Raw genomic sequence first — 16,828 nt, forward strand, 5'->3', positions numbered from 1 at the left:
ATCACTATCATCCACCGCTAAGCTTACTGAGTATTTTATGTCAGATTCCATGCTAAGACTTTTAAAATATATCCATATGTATGACTATCTTTTATAAAAAGAAGGCAGGATCAGTCCCACTCAGGCTCCAAGTGATAGGGAAAATTAGGTAAACCATATGGCAAAATCTGGATTAGCCTCAAGAATGAACATCCATATCCTAAATAGAGACCTGTATTACATTTCCTTCCTTCCTAACCAATCTCGTCCCTTTATAACAATGAGTTTATTAAAAAAAAATACTAACAAGAGTTCATTGACAGATGTAAATAGAGAAGGCAAGAAAAACCTGTTTCTATTCACCATCGAACAACTCTGAAGGTTCTGTATTAAATAATCACATATATAACTACATACATAAAATATACTATAATATATACCAAGATAGATGATGATATAGGTAAAGAGATGTCTCTTTAAAATCAAAAAGATATACAGGAATATAATATAGAATTTTCCGTCTTTTTATTACTACAACATTACTCACTCAGCTTTTGGCATTTCATTCAAAATTAACTCTGACATTTCCTTTAAAAACTCTGTATGTTCTTCGAAACCTAAAAAAAAGAGAGAAAGAAAATGGGTTATTTTCAAACTATCTGTTTAAAAAGAGCTATCATTTACTTACTATTGAAAAAAGAAACAGTAATAAAGTTATTTAATTCTATTAAAACTGTATAGCATTCAGAATCACTATTTTAAAATTATGAATATTTCAAGTTGAAAATTACCCATTCTTGCTGCTTCCTGTGCCTCCAACCTGAATGATAAAATATTAAGTATAGCAAATGTCCTCTACTTGGGTACCTCTAAGTGGCAGTTACTAATTAAAATGGCAGACCTACAAAAAGAAAATAAAAATTACAAATTTATTCCACGAACAAATAATATGGAATGACTATTGTGTATTAAACAAAACATACAGCACTGGGAATACAAGAACATACACAAGTCAACACCCTGTCAGTTCTCATGAAGCTTAAAATCCCTTAGGAAAGACAATTAACAATCTAACAGCCATCTAAAGAATGGGAAGTTAAAAATGTGAGAAAGTTAAAGAGGTCAGCGGAAGCTTCCCCAAAGAAGTATTGCTTAGGCTGACTTCTGAAGGCTGAAATAAGAATTAATCAAGCATGGTGAGAGGGCAGGCAAAGAGAATACCAGAATACCATGTGCAAAAGCCCCTCAGCATGAAAGAGTGTGGATGGAACTAGATACTGAAAAGAAGCAGGCTGGAGCGGAGAGAGTGAAGGAAAAGCCAACCGTGCTAGAGAGGACTACAGGAATATAAGGGCACTCAAAGCCTTTGAGGGAGTGTCTTTAATCCTAAAATCTACTGATAGATTTTTAAGAAGGTTAGTATTATGATTGGCTTTGCATTTTGAAAGGTTACACTGGCTACAGCACAGAGAATAGGTAGGATGGAAGCAAAGAGCCAGTTGGTAGAGAGAAAGCCATTGTTTAGAAGAGTGATGACAACAGTTTGATTGTAGTTTGAAGCACATACTGATATTAAGTATTTAGAAGATGAGCTTGATATGAACTGGTAATGAATCAGATATGGATGGAGAAGAGGGCTATGCAAGGGTTGTCATGGATAACTCCCCAGTGTTCTACCTGATGCAACAGGATACATAACCAGGCCATCTCCCCTAGGCAGGAAACCTTAGAACAAGGCCACATTTGAGGGAAAGATCAGGAGTTCATTTGTCGTGAACCTGAGTTTGACTTGCTTTTGAAACTTGCCACAGATATGTCACGGAAGCAATTAAATAGACAGTTCTAGAAGTCAAACACAAGATCTGGGATAGACCTGAATATGTGGGTAACCTGAGTACTTTGATAAGTGAGGTCAGAGGCATAGATGAGCTTGCTTGAAGAGAAAGAAACAGCATCATGGAAGAAAACAAAAGGACCGAAAATCCAGTTCTGCAGATCACTAATACCTAATAAATGTCGAGAGAGCAGGAAGAGTCTCTAAAGGCAGCTGAGAAAACTGTGAAAGTAGCCAAAGAAAATGCACTTGGGCTTTTTGTCAGAGGAAACAAATATTGAGGCATTTTTCAAATATGCATACAGTGTGTTAGGGCTGTGAAACTTGATGGATAGATACTACATGACATTAAGGAACATAGAATGGTGGTACACATGATATCAGATGTTAAACTAATAATGCAAGGAAGTATATGGCCGTAAAAATGAGTAAGTTTGAAGAAAGAAGCAATGAGTAAGGGCTGGGATGTTCAGGAGACAACAGAGGCAGGAGCAGAAGGTTGGTCTCTGACTCACCAAGTTATTCCATCTTTTTTTAAAGCTCTATATAGAGCATCTACTCCTTACCAAGCATTGTACCTGCAATATATTCAAGATGCATGAAATATGGTCTCCTTTACCTGTCAACCTGGTAAGGGTTTAAAGAGAATTATATCCAACAGTACAATGTGCTGAGTGATCAGGCAGAAATGGCACAAGAAGCCATCAGAGGATTGGAAAAGAGCATTTCAATCAACTGGAGGGGTCAGGATCCTATGTTCTGAGGTTTCAAGGACACACTGAAAAAATGATGAAGAATTTCAGCCTGTTGGGAAAGGTGAGAGATATAGAAGATTGCATCTGAGGAAACAAAACAACACTGATTTCATACTCAGAGCATGACAAGTTTGAGCCTCCACAGGTCATTCTGCCTGGCATAACACAGGGTAACTGGATTGTAGATGAAAATTAGGTATGGCCCAGATTCTAAGAATCTTTTGCCTTGGATTTAAGTTCTGGTATCTTCCTGAACACCCTCTGCCATCCATTTCATGTGATCCTCAATCTCACTAATTGCACATTAGCCATACTGTCTTCAGTTCTCCAAGTGGTACTTTGCTCAAATGGAAACAGTGGGTCAGTGAGAACCAAGTAGACAAAAGAAAATTAATCCCAAATATGTTATAGAAGGGAAATCATCAGAAAGGATAGTGTCAGATTCTACAAGATGAAATAAGTTCATTCATAGGTCCCCAAATATTCACAGTGAACGTAAGGGCTCAGGAATATTTTATGGTACTCCTAGGAAAAAATAGGTCTCTAATAGTTCATTTATTGAATAGTTAGCTCCAAAGTAATGAATCTTAGCAACTTCATTTGCTAAGACAATACATATAAATTGAGAGAAATAATAGACTTTAAATTAAAGAAGTTATGAATGAAACATGTGTGGCTGTTGGACAATATATATATAACTTTTCCAAAATGGCCATAGTGGCAGGATGAAACTCTCATTACTTTGATGATTAAGATGTTCTAGAGTCTCCTGCCTACTCTCTCTCTTCTTGTGTATCCCACGGGCCACTTTCCTCACTCAAATTACCCCAAAGTCACATCTTCCTTACCATTTACACAGAATTTACATATGTCCAACTCACTCTCATTTAATGAAGAAGCATAATGGGGAAAATAAAACCAGCTACCCACCATCATAATCACTAAGTAAATATGTATTAAAAAATTAGAATCACTGGGTTAAAAGGCAGGTCGATTTTTATTTTTCTGAGAAAATCCCATACTGTTTTCCATAATGGTTGCACCAGCCTGCAATCCCACCAACAGTGAACTAAGGTCCCCTTTTCCCCACACCCTCTCCAACATTTGTTGTTTGTTGCTTTGTTTATTATAGCCATCCTGACCAGTGTAAAGTGATATCTCATTGTGGTTTTAATTTGCATCTCTCTGATGGCTAGCAATACTGAGCATCTTTTCATGTGTCTCTGGATCCTCTGTATGTCCTCCTTGGAGAAGTGTCTATTCAAGTCCTTTTCCCACTTTTTAATTGGGTTGGTTATATCCTAAGAATCCTAAAACATCAATTTCGAAGAACCTATGCACCACAATGTTCATAGCAGCACAATGTACAATAGCCAAGAGTTGGAAGCAACCTAGGTGCCCATCAGTACATGAATGGATCAAAAAATTGTGGTACATACACACAATGGAATTCTATGCAGCAGAGAGAAAGAAGGAGCTACTGCCCTTTGCAACAACATGGATGGAACTGGAAAGCATTATGCTGAGTGAAATAGGCCAGGTGTTGAAAGACAAATACCATATGATCTCACCTTTAACAGGAAGCTAAACAACAAAACAAACAAGCAAGCAGAATAAAAACAAAAGACACTGAAATAGAGAATAGGGGGACAGTGACCAGAGGGGAGAGGGAAGGGAATTTAAGGGGAAAAAGGGGGAGGGATTTGGAGGAACAAGTATGAAGGACACAGGGACAATAACTAAGGGGGGTGGAAATGGGAGGGAGGTGGGGAGCACAGGGCGGGGTGGGCTGGGATGGGAGAAATAGAAAACTGTACTTGAAAAATAAGTAAATAAAATTTTAAAAAATTAGAATCACTTGAGGGGAGGGAAATAAGAAGCCAGATGAATAAATGATTCAAGGACAAAATAGTCCTTTAAACACTTCTAATGAAAGTTCTCCATAGTCACAATGATATCTAATTAAAAAAATGATTACAGCAAAAAAAAGTAAATGCTCATAAAAAACATAATTTTAGAAAAATTCATACAAAGAACAATAAAAAATGGACATGCTGAAATCTTAAGTTAGTAATCTAGGGGTTAAAGATCTAGAAAATTTCTCAGAGGACACAAGAAAAAGCAAAAATAAAAAGAAAAAATGTTAAGAAATATAAAGAATAAGTCAGCCCAGGCTGGTGTGGCTCAGTGGGTTGAGCACTGGCCTGTGAACCAAAGGGTCTCCAGTTCAATTCCCAGTCAGGGTGCCTGCCTGGCTTGCCAGTCAGGCGCCCAGCTGGGGATGTGTAAGAGGCAAGTGATTGATATTTTTCCCACATATCAATGTTTCTCTCCCTCCCATCTCCTCTCTCTAAAAATAAATAAATAAACTTTTTTAAAAGACTAAATCAAAAAGTTGTAAATACACCTCATAGTAATTCCAGTAGAACTAAGATTCCAAAATGGGCTGAGGATAAAAACAATAGAAAATATAATGAAATGATATAATACTAAAACCAAAGTTAAAGAAAAAGATACATTTTTAGATTAAAAAGATTTTTACAAATTCTGAGCGTAAATAAAGACAAAAGAGAAAACCATGCATAGACCCAGCTCATTGCAGAGCTCCAAGAACAAAGAAAAAGACAAAGCGGAGCCATAAGGACTCCAAGTCAGACAGACCGTACGTGCAGTGGTTCAGTGCGTGGGAACTGGTGGCAGACCCCCTCGGTTTTAACCCCGGTTCTGAAGTGTTTATAACCTGAGGCAAGCTATTTACTTTCTCTATGTCTCAGTTTGCTCATCAGTAAAATTGGGATTGGGATGGGGAGTAGTAATACTCTCCTCTGGTTGGCATTTCAAGCTATTTAATATATACGCTGATAGATACAAATTAATGAAAATAGTACCACGCACACAGTTGCAACTCATTTAAATGAGCAGTATTATTGGGTGTTTTGACAAAATAATGTTTTTAAAGTTCTCAGGGGAAAATAATTTGAACTTACAATAGAATTCTGTGCCCAGTCATGCAACCCAACAAGAGTCCAAAAGATAATCTTACTAGACATGTAAGAAGTCATGAATTCCACCAACTACCTATTTTAAATGATAATTTTATTTAAAGAGATAGTAAGTTGAAAAAATCAAGAAACAGTGAAACTATGGACAATCCAGAAGAATTAAAGGAAGCTATAAAGAAAAATAAGCATATTTTATGAGAAGGCAGACGTTAACTGAATTTTTCTCAGTAATCACTTCACAATATATATAAATCAAACCATCATGCTATGTGCCTTAAACTGATACAGTAATGTATGTAAACTATTTCTCGATAAAACTGGGAAAAATTTAAATAGTGGCAACACCAAATGCAGGTGAGGATATGGAGAAACTGGATCACTCTTACATTGCTGGTTTGAGTGCAAAATGGTACAGCCACTCTGGTAAACAGTTTGGCAGTTTTTTTCAAAAACTAAACATGCTACTGCCATATAACCCAGCAACTGGAATGGAAACACAAAATCCTGAACACAAATATGCATAGCAGATTTATTTCAAATTGCCCCAAACTGTAAACAACCCAGATAATTTCCAATAAGTGAATGATTTAATAAACTGTTAATATTCACACCATGGATTATTCTTCAACAAGAAAATTGAACTACTGATATATATACAACAACCTAGGTGAATCTCCAAAGAATTTTAATGAGTAAAGAAAATCCCAAAAGTATACAAACTGTATGATTCCATTTAGGTAACATTCTTGAAATGGAAAAATTATAGAAATGGAAACTACACTTGTGATTGCAGGAGGTTAAGGAGGTGAGAGCTGGATGGGAGGGGAAGGGCTATAACAGAGGGTGAGGGGTCCTTGTGGTGATGGCCCCAGTCACAAGTTTGGCTGTATCAGTGCCAGTATCCTTGGGTGATGCTGTGTCGTAGATTTACCTTATGTTACTGAAGTGGGAAGGTATGAAGACCTTTGCTCACCCAAAACCCCAGGCACCCTGGGAGAGCGACAAGGCCGTCTGGGAAAAGCAAACAGCAGGATAGTCACAAGGACTGGGGCTAGCACCCCCGCTGATAGAACTAATTTTCACATTTAGCCTTTGTACTCTGCTTCTGCCCCGTAGATAGAACTAATTACTGCATTCCGCTTCTGTATCCCACTTTGCTACATAGACAGGAAGACCCCGTAGGCTGTATAAACCCCAAGAATCCTTTGTTCAGGGCTCAGAATTTGGAGACTGACTCCTTTGGACCCGTGCACATTAATAAACCTCGTACTCCAGAATCCCTCAGTGTCCTGTTGCTTCATTTTCCTGTAACATTACCATTGGAATAACTTGGTAAAGGACACACAGGATCTCTCTATACTATTTCTTACAAGAACATGCGAATCTTCAATTATTTCCAAATAAAAAGTTGAATTAAAACATCAAATAAAAAAGAAAGGAAAAATAAGAGGACCTATGATAGTTCGAATTTTGAAAAGTATTCTGGCGACTATCAACAGGACCTACTCCAGTCAGCTCACCTTCAGAGTCCAGTGTCCCTGGGAGCCAGGTGTGGCATCTGCACAGCCTGCTTTGTGCTCACCACCTCCTTGGACGGCAGGTTCTCAGACGGTGAAGCCCTTTTAAGTTTGAAATGCCCTCTTTTTCTGATTGAGGTCAAATGTTTTATCTGAGATCCAGAGAGGTTTTTCTCTCCGGGGAGAGGTTTCTGCTCAAAGGAGGCATTTTCCTCAAAGCAGGCGATTGCCCTGAGGTCCAGCATGCTGCAGGATGCTCAGGGGTGACAGGATGTGGGGGAGCATAGTGTTTTTTCCTCAGATGCTCAGGAAAAAACACTTTTCATGGCTCAGGCTTGTAAGAAGTGCCCTGAGGGGGGAAGGAGGTCAGTCCTCATTTCATTGCTCTTTTGTTTCCTTTTTCTGTCTAGGTCTGTTATGTTGTTTGCAATAAAAAGAAGGAAAAAATCATAAGAAATCCAAACCTCTCCCAGACAATGGAATGTATTCTTTGGTCATTACTCAGAAATTTCTAAAAGACAAAGTAATTTCCTAAGAGAATCCTAAGAAGAAACTTTGGCCATTTGATCAGGTGCAATAAAATTTCTTACTCTTCTACCCAAAACCTGACAAGATATTTCAAAGACTTCATTAACTCTATGATTAAAATTTTGGAAAACTTAGAAGTCAAATAAAGTTTTTAGGCCACAGTAGCTTTTAAGGTCTTTCTAGTGTCAGATACCCAGAAATGTAAACACAGTCCCCAACTGCCTGACCCTAAACAAACTGAAGGAAGGAAAACACAAGTGGCTAACAGGTCCCCTGGTCTGAGCAGTCTCCCCCCTTCAGTCCCCTTAAAAAATTGTTTTTCAAGGACAAATGCAAATCTTACAAGTCTTAGCCACCTGAATGAATAAACTTATCTTATTACAGCTATTATAAGTTAATAGATTTTCCCTGGCTCATGGCTACAAATGTTTTTAATTACAACTATCAGGTCTCTGCTTATATATCTCCTTCTCTATACATGTATATCTGGCTCCCAAGATTGAATAAACTTGATTTATAAAGAGGGCTCTTTAACTGGCTTAGAGAAATTAAGCTCTCATATAAATTAAGAAATAGCAACTGTCCGGGTTATTTCAAATATTTATCTCTTATAATTAAGCTGGCTAAAATTAAATTTCCTAGAGTAAGGGTTATTTTCTTAATTAGGTTTTAATATCAATGGTGTGCTTATGTAAAGCTAAAACTTAATGCTATTTCTCTGCTAAAAGAACAAAATTTTTCTGTACTATTGATATATTATTTAAGAAGATTTTTAAAGAACTTATTATGTTTTATATAAATGATTTCTGTATTTTTAGAGTCAATCTTTCATTGCTTAACTAAACCAAGTCTTCTTAATATTAAAATAGAAGAATTTTGCTCACAACTATGTACTGTAATATTCTGTATTTGTCTTTGAAATTTTTTATTGTCACTTTTAAAAAATGAATATTATTATTTCATTAAGTATTGTTCCACAATGACCTCTGATTTTATTTAACCAAATGTTTTAAAATTTTTGATATGTTTGAGAAACTTCTCAAGACCAGATATTCTAAGTTAAATCTTATTGACCTAGGAAAAACTGGGATAATCCACAGGGCTTCTGAAACATTTCAAAGAAAATATATCTCTTTATTAAAAGGGGAAACTAAAAGAAGGAGGCACAGGTAAACACACCTCACCTCCATGAAAAACGACAGAAAAAATTATAGCTAGACTACAAAACAAGCATCCATAATAGTCACAAAATCAAGCTGTATGAAAGTCCAACAATCAAGGACTTAAAGAAGCCACATTCATCCAGACAGGAAGGAGGGGCAGAGATGTGGAGGGGCACAGAGAGGCAGGACCGGCAGTCCCAGCTGCATGTGTGGTAGACAAAAATGAGGAGGGAAACCTCGGAGCTAGGGATCCCAGCCCCAGCCCAGACCACCCAGCCCAGGGTTCCAGCGTTGGGAAGATAAGTCCTCACAACTTCTGGCTGTAAAAACCAGTGGAGGTTAGGGCAGCAGAAGAAACTGAGGGATTCTTAGGAAACTCCTCTTAAAGGGTCTGCAAGAGATTTAGGATTTTCACTCTCCCTGGGCTTCAACACCAGAGCAACAGCTGGAAGGGCACCAGTGGCATGTGGGGAGAAAGTGAAGTGACTGGCATCAGGACAAGTGCTGGGAGACTGCTTCCTCTGAAGGAGAACCCCAGAAGCCAGGCAGCAGCACTGTCCCCTCTCCCAACCCTCGCCACACACAGAACCATAGTGGTGACACAGATTGCCCTACTCTGGCAATTACCTAAGGCTCCGCCCTATACAATTTACAGATGTGCTTTTCTACAATAGACCATGTTACTAAGACAGGGGGTCAAAGCAGCTCCACCTAATACACAGAAACAAACACAGACAGGTTGACAAAATGAGGAAACAAAAAATATGGTCAAAATGAAAGAATAGAACAAGAATAAAAAAAAAAAAGAAAGACCTAAACAAAGTATCAGATGTAGAGTTCAAACATTGCTTATCAGGTTGCTCAAGGAACTCACTGGGTACTTCAACAGCATAAAAAAAGACCCAAGCAGAAGTAAAGGTTACATTAAGTGAAATAAAGAAAAATCTTCAGAGAACCAACAGTGGAGGGGATGAAGCTGATAATCAAATCAACAATTTAGAACATAAGGGAGAAAAAAGTGTTCAATCAGAACAGCAAGAAAAAGAATTCAAAATAATGAGGATAGAATAAGGAGCCTCTGAGACACCTTCGAACATATCAACATCCAAATCATAGGGGTGCCTGAAGGAGAAGAGGAAGAGCAGGAAATTGAAAACTTATTTGAAAAAAATAATGAAAGAAAAAACTTCCTTAATTTGGTGAAGGAAGTAGGCATACAATTCCAGGAAGCACAGAGTCCCAAACAAAATGGAGGCAGACGACCACACCAAGACACACCATAATTAAAATGTCAAAGGTTAAAGATAAAAGAGAGAATCTTGAAAGCAGCAAGAGAAAAACAGATAGCAGTTCCCATTAGACTGTCAGGTGATTTCTCACAGAAGTAATCAAAAGAACTTTCTCAAAAGAACTTTACAGCTTAGAAGGGACCAGCAAGAAGTCCTCAAAGTGATGAAAGGTGAGGAACCACAACCTCGATGACTCTGTCTAACAGAGCGATCATTTAGAATGAAAGGGCACATAAAGTGCTCCCCAGACAAGGTAAAGCTAAAGGAGTTCACCATCACCAGCTATTCGTATATGAAGTGTTAAAAAGAATTATATAAGAAAAAGAAGATCAAAACTATTAACATTAAAATAGTAATAAATGTACAACTATCAAAAATTGAATCCCAAAAAACAAGCAAATAAGAACAAGAACAAAATCATAGATATGGAGATCATTTGGAGGGTTATCAGTAAGGAGGGGTAAGGGGGAAAACTTGCAGGAATTAAGAAGTACAAATTACTAGGTACAAAATGGGGGGGGTGTTATAAACAGTATAGGAAATTGAGAAGCCAAAGAACTTATATGCATGGCCCATGGACATGAACTAAGTGGGTGAGAGGGGAATTGTCGGAGGAAATGGGTGGACTGGGTGGAGGGGGTCGAAGGCAAAAAAGTGGGACAACTGTAATAGCATAATTAATAAAGTATATTAAAAGCTAAAAATAAAAATGGGGAATAAGTTAATTAAGTTTATTTGGTATGTAAAAATATAAGAGAAGCATAGTCAAATAAATAATGCTAAATAACTTACAGTCTCTCTCTGTCCCTGAAAGTTATAAAACTTATCATGTCTTTAAAATGTAAACAACAAGAAACTAAGCAAATCATTTCCCAGAGAAATTGAAGGGGGAAAAAGTCACCTTTTTAAAACACAAACTGCTATATAGGTTCCTTTACCAAATTGATTTGTTGCTGTGGCTGGTGTTGCTCAGTGGCTTGAGTGCCACCCTGCAAACCAAAGGGTTGCCAGTTCCATTCCCAGGCAGGGCAAAGTGCTTGGGTTGTGGTCCCGGTCAGGTCCCCAGTAGGGGGCGCGCGAGAGGCAACCACACACTGATGTTTCTCTCCCTCTCTTCCCCCCTCTCTAAAAATAAATAAAACCTTGAAGAAAAAAATTAATTTGTATAAGAGCTATGGTTTTTTACAAAACTACTAAAAGTAATTTTTAAATGACTGCATATAAAATATAGGATTATGTTTTTATTAGTAGGAAATACAAAGCACAAAAATGTGCTTGTGTTGAGAGAAAGAGAATACAATTTTGAGATAAGGAGGATATGAAGTACATGAGTGTTTTCCCCCTTTTGTGAAGAAAAACAAAAGGAAAGTAATTTTGTCCTAAAGTAAAAATACTATTTCACTATAAGGAAGGAAATGACAGGACAAAAAATGAAATGTGTACGTAATTTGAAAAAGGTTTGTGTACATTGCGGAAGGTTGGTGGAAGTTGTAAAAGGTGTGTGTAAAAGAGATCCAAAAAAATTTATTATATATGGTCAAACTAAGTTTGGAATGAATAACTAAGTTAATTATTGTATATCATTTAAGTATGTATGAATATGAACTCTCACCAGATTTTTTAATCATGGCCATTTTAAGTATTTTATTATGTACAGACAATTGCTCTTTTACTGATACTCTGGAGGGAAATATTTTTACAAATATATTCCATTTTCAAAGATTCATTTAAAAAAAGAAAACCCTGACAAGTACTCTAAAATGCAGGTTCCTAGTAACTTTAAGAACATAACATTGGCCCTGGCTGGTATAGCTCAATTGGTTGGACAGTGTCCTGCAAACTGAAAAGTTATTGGTTCAATTCCTGGTCAGGGCTCATGACTGGTTGTGGGGGAAAAAAAATTTTTTTAAAAAACAAAACACTGAAATGGATAAAGGTTTACAGAACTCTAAGGAAAAACTAGATTCATAAAACTGCTAACAAAAAGATCAAGATCAATAAGAACTAATAACATGGGATTGAATGAACTGATAAAGATATAATTTTATGATTTTTATATGTCATATTATTGGTTTTATCTTTATCTTTCAAATATAAGAAAAAATTCTTTTAAGTTACCTACAACCTATAGCAATTTATTAAATTATACTCTTGTAAACATAATTAAATCATTTATCAAAAAAAAAGCATTTTTCTTTTCGTATCTGTCTGATCCCTCTAAAATTTCAGGTACTCTTCACTAATCCATGTATGGCCGAATTTAGAGATGTTGACTCTTGGATGCATGTTTCCCCATGTAAATAAATCTTTTACACCTAATTTGACTGCTCAGCCAATATAGGATATGAAATTTTTAAGTTATTCGGAAATGAAGCTGATGACATCTGTTGTGAACAACTAACCCAAGATTCCAGACTAGGCCTGTATCATTTATTCTTTTATATTTCTCTTTTTCCTTACTTCAATTCCTTAATATCTCACAAATAATAAGAGGCTAAGCATATACTTTAATAAGCATCATTTCCTTTTTCCCCCTTAATTTCTGACTAGAAAAATAACTCAACATTGAGCATCATTTTTAACCTACTTCACAGGTCAAAATGGGCAACTCGTTACACACATAGCTAAGGATGTTTGATGCCTGGTGATGTGAACTCCAATAAAGGTACCAGATTTGGAAAATTACTTTTTCCTTGGGCAGGTTTACAATAATCACCACTGTAATAATCAACCAGGAAAAATCTTTACATTTCTTTGCATTAGTTATAATAGACAAAAATATATTGCTCTTGACCATATCTTGTCTACTAAGCAAGGTGGGGTGTGCTCTGTTATTAATGCCTTTGCTGTGCTTAGAGTTAAAAAAAACACCTTTGGTAAAATAAAGATAGAACTAAATAAATTATGGGTACAAGCCAATGATTAAGTACAGTGCCCAGTGATACATCATGTTTTTTTAATATCTTCAGCTAACTGCCCTCAAGTATTACCTTCTAGTTCAAATCTGTTCTTCATTTTGTTTGTTATTATAGAAATGTTTGCTGTTATGAAATTTTGTTGGCAATAACTCAATGTTACAGACATCACTTAGGCTGTTCAATGTTTTGAAATGACTACTAAGGCCTATGAGACTTCATATGAGAAACCTCAAGAAACCACAGAAAATGTTTGCCCTTAAAGAAACATGACTGAAAAGCCTTCCTTTTATGTGGTGGTCTTGTTGCTCAAATGTGGCCTAAGTTTCCTAGGAAAAAGAAAACCACTTTCTCTGCTACATGGGATGTGAAACACCAGAAATGAACCTTCCTGGTCACGAGGGACCAACAACAGCATGACGTACCCAAAAGGAGCCACCTGACAAGAAAGAACCAATGATACTTATAATAACTAATTACTGCTGGGGTTGTTGTTGTTTTTGTTGATCAGTGATACCTTCAAGGAAATATCTTGATCAAAAAGAGGAAAAATGTTAAAAAAATTATCAATGGAACCAGAGCTGCCATGCCAGAGAAACTGCCTTGTGCGTCTCATGCCTCAAACATCTGGAATGTTAAAACAAGGCAAAATGACCTCAGTAGTGGGTCGAAAGCAACACTTTGTCCCAAAGAACTTTTGCAAAGATAACAAGAAAGCAGACTAAAAATTTTAAACATTGTTTAGAATTGGGGCCACTATGGTATATATCTGCACCAACAGAAATGGCATTCTTCTACTGATGTAATTATTTTGCTTATAAATACCCTTGCCTTTGTCTCCTAATCAGAACATTGTTTGGGCCTCTACCTGAATCAGTTCTTCCCAAATAGCTCTTCCTATTTATCTTACATAAATGCTTGTTCCGTCTCACTGTTATTTTTAGGTTCACAGTACCAATTTCAAACAGTAGCACGAATGATCTAGTATCACATTTCTCAGCCAAACATATAGATTGCTTCTACAATGAATAATGTGTACATAAGCATAATTTGGTAACTACTATTTACTGATGTTCCATTTTTTGACTCAACGTAGAAGTAAATCATAAGAATTCAAGTCTCAAAATACTATAAATTATGATTAACCCTGATGATATAAAAATAACATTAATTAACCAAATGGGGAAGTTCAGAAAGGGATGAATAGTAGAAAGAGAAGAATATATCATAAGTTTCTCATTTCTCATAGCAGAAAGTCTATAGATAGTATCTAAAGATAACATATCAAAAATGAAGACCCTGGCTGGTGTGGCTCAGTGGATTGAGCGCCCCCCTGAGAACCAAAGGGTTGCTGGTTTGATTCCCAGTCAGGGCACATGCCTGGGTTGTGGGCCAGGTCCCCAGCACCGTGGGTGCTCCACAGGCAACCACACATCCATGTTTCTCTCCCTCTCCTCTTCCCTCCCTTTACCTCTCTAAAAAAAATTAATAAATAAAAATTTTTTAATTAAAAAAATAAGGATTTCTGAAATCAAGATGTTAATCTGACTTTCATATAAGTACCGTACCATTGGGTTAGTATTCCAAATAATGGAAATGGAAAGTTAATTTTCATTAGCTGGAGGAAATCCACCTCATAAGGAGATGGAATAATGATTTTACAATTCCTAATGAATGAATAGATCTTGGTATTTCAGGTGATAGCAGGGGAAAAATAGAGAGGCAAATGTTTGCTTTCAGAACAACTATACAGAACAATTGAAGCACCATCAAAATACTCTAGCCAAAAACCAAAAACAAAAATTAAACCTGAATTCGATCAAAGCTCTAGTAGCAATGGCAAAACATTTAGAAGACAGAAGAACATGTAAAATGATATCAGGAGCACCAGGAGAATCTCTACAAAACCAAAGTGGGAAGGGGGCGGCAGTTATCAACAAAAAAATTACAAGAGGATGAAAGACATTATGACAAAGATATCTGGTCACAGCAGATACCTTCGATATCTTATCAAATAAGCAGCTATCTTATTTGAATCTGACTTAAACAATCTTAAAAAGAAAGAAGAAAAGGGGGGGAGAGAAATTGTGGATTATGTATTAGAGGGGAGATGGCCCAGTTCAGAGAAAGCCCTGAGAATGGTGGAGCCTTCTGATGGAAGGAGTCTGGTCCCTGAAACACTGGAGAAGAGCTAACCAGCAGGGGGCAGAGTTCAGGATGGGCTCCCTGAGTCCAGCCACCCTGGTCTACATGCCCCTACAGTCTCTTCTCCTGAGTGCGGGCAGGACCCGTGAGTTTAATGGAATGGCCTCTCCTATGACTTGGTTACATTATCATGGCAGACAAAGGGAGAGATTCTCCTGCTGGCTTGGAAGACATAAGCCACCATGTTGTGAGAGAGCCATGTGGCTAGGACCTGAGGGCAGAAGTGAAAGGTTGAGAGTAACCCCGAGCCAACAGCCAGCAAGAAAACAAGGAACCTCAGTTTCACAGCTGTAAGGACCTGGATTCTTCCAACAACTTGAGGGAGCACCCAGAGGGCCTTGATGAGATGGCAGCCGCAGCAGACACCTTCTTGTCAGCCTGGTGAGATGCTAGGTGGAGGACTCAGTCAACCTGTGCCAGAACTCCTGATCCGCGGAGGCTGTAAAGTAATACATTTCTATTGATTTAAGCCACTAAATTTGTGATAATTTGCAATGCAGCAATAGAAAACTAATTACATGCCCTAAACCATGAAGATACTCTTTTAATTTTTATATAGGAAATAAATTCTTATTCTGTTAAAGCCACTGAAATTCAAGGGTGCATAGGAATCATCTGGGAGATCGTATTAAAATGCAGATTCTGATTCTGCAAGTTTTGAGTTGGGTCTGACATTCCGCACAGAGGATGAAAGTGCGTGCTGCCGCCAATATCTTTGCTTTGCTTTGGCTTGGGGTGATGGGTGTGTGTGTGTGTGCGTTTGTGCGTGTGTGCGTGCGTGTGTGTGTGTGTGTGTGTGTTCAGACATAATGTGTCTTGGTTGTCCTCAATACCTCAGATCCCAGGCACACTTTCTTTGAAGAGAGCCGTTTAAATGCCTAACACGCTCCGCTCTCCTTCAGACTTCAGACGTCCCAGCTCATCACAGGTGTCCCTCACTTCTGGTTCCACCCCTCCCACGCCCACCTCATCCTTGCATCTGGAGCCAGCAGAAGCCAGTCGGCCGCCTTCAGGAGCCCAGTGGCATCACCAACTCCCTGCAGCCCAGGCTGGGGCGCCCACCCTACAGTCACTGCCAGACCACCTCCCTCTTGGATCGGAGACCTAGAGCCCCGAGGACATCGTCGCTCCAGTCCCCTTTACAAGGAAACCCGTCACCTGTACACCCACACACTGCTGCCAGCCCTCCTTCGGGCCAGAGTACCACCCATTCCTCCCCGCGGACTCCGAACCTAGACCTGCTGCATCCAAAGAGCCGCCGGTCGGCGCGCTCCGAAGGAGGGGAGTGGCGCAGAGGGGACTGGGGGCAGGGCCCCAGGGAAGCTGCCGGCAAGCTGCAGGGAAGCTTGGACCATTGAACTGTGCGGAGCGGAGCCGCCTCGGCCGTCTTTAATACCTCGGAAGTGACTTTCGGTTTCCTTTCTCAGCCCAGCGGTATTTGAGTTTCGATTCTCGCTCAGGAATCAGGAGCCAGAGATCTTTCCCTTCAGTCTGAGCCTTATAAAGTGATAGCAGAGGCAATGATACAGACTTTGGAATTTAGAAATAAAACAGAGGGAAATGGGGCATTTAAGGAAAGGAAAATCTACCAGTGTGGAATTTAGAAATAGATGAAATAACCTGAAATTATACCATAAAATG

At 38.2% G+C, this 16,828-nt stretch overlaps 1 protein-coding gene across 5 annotated transcripts in view; it reads right to left on the minus strand.

Moving 5' to 3' along the window:
• Positions 1-16,574, minus strand: part of LOC119054886 (probable ATP-dependent RNA helicase DDX60) — a 100,440-nt gene extending 83,866 nt beyond the window's left edge. For 4 of the 5 annotated variants that reach the window (XM_053658359.1, XM_053658357.1, XM_037152925.2 and 1 more), the window contains exons 1-4: positions 16,420-16,574; positions 15,463-15,626; positions 771-880; positions 527-596 (exon numbers count right to left, since the gene is read on the minus strand). In XM_053658359.1, the coding sequence (XP_053514334.1) occupies positions 527-596; positions 771-774 (74 nt within the window). In that variant the 5' untranslated portion in view covers positions 775-880; positions 15,463-15,626; positions 16,420-16,574. The remainder of the gene's footprint in view (positions 1-526; positions 597-770; positions 881-15,462; positions 15,627-16,419) is intronic. The other variant, XM_053658356.1, reaches the window with a different exon arrangement.
• Positions 16,575-16,828: the final 254 nt, after the last annotated feature.

This window comes from Artibeus jamaicensis, unplaced genomic scaffold (genome assembly GCF_021234435.1).
Source record: "Artibeus jamaicensis isolate MK-2021 breed Jamaican fruit bat unplaced genomic scaffold, CSHL_Jam_final scaffold_537, whole genome shotgun sequence".
NCBI lineage: Eukaryota > Metazoa > Chordata > Mammalia > Chiroptera > Phyllostomidae > Artibeus > Artibeus jamaicensis.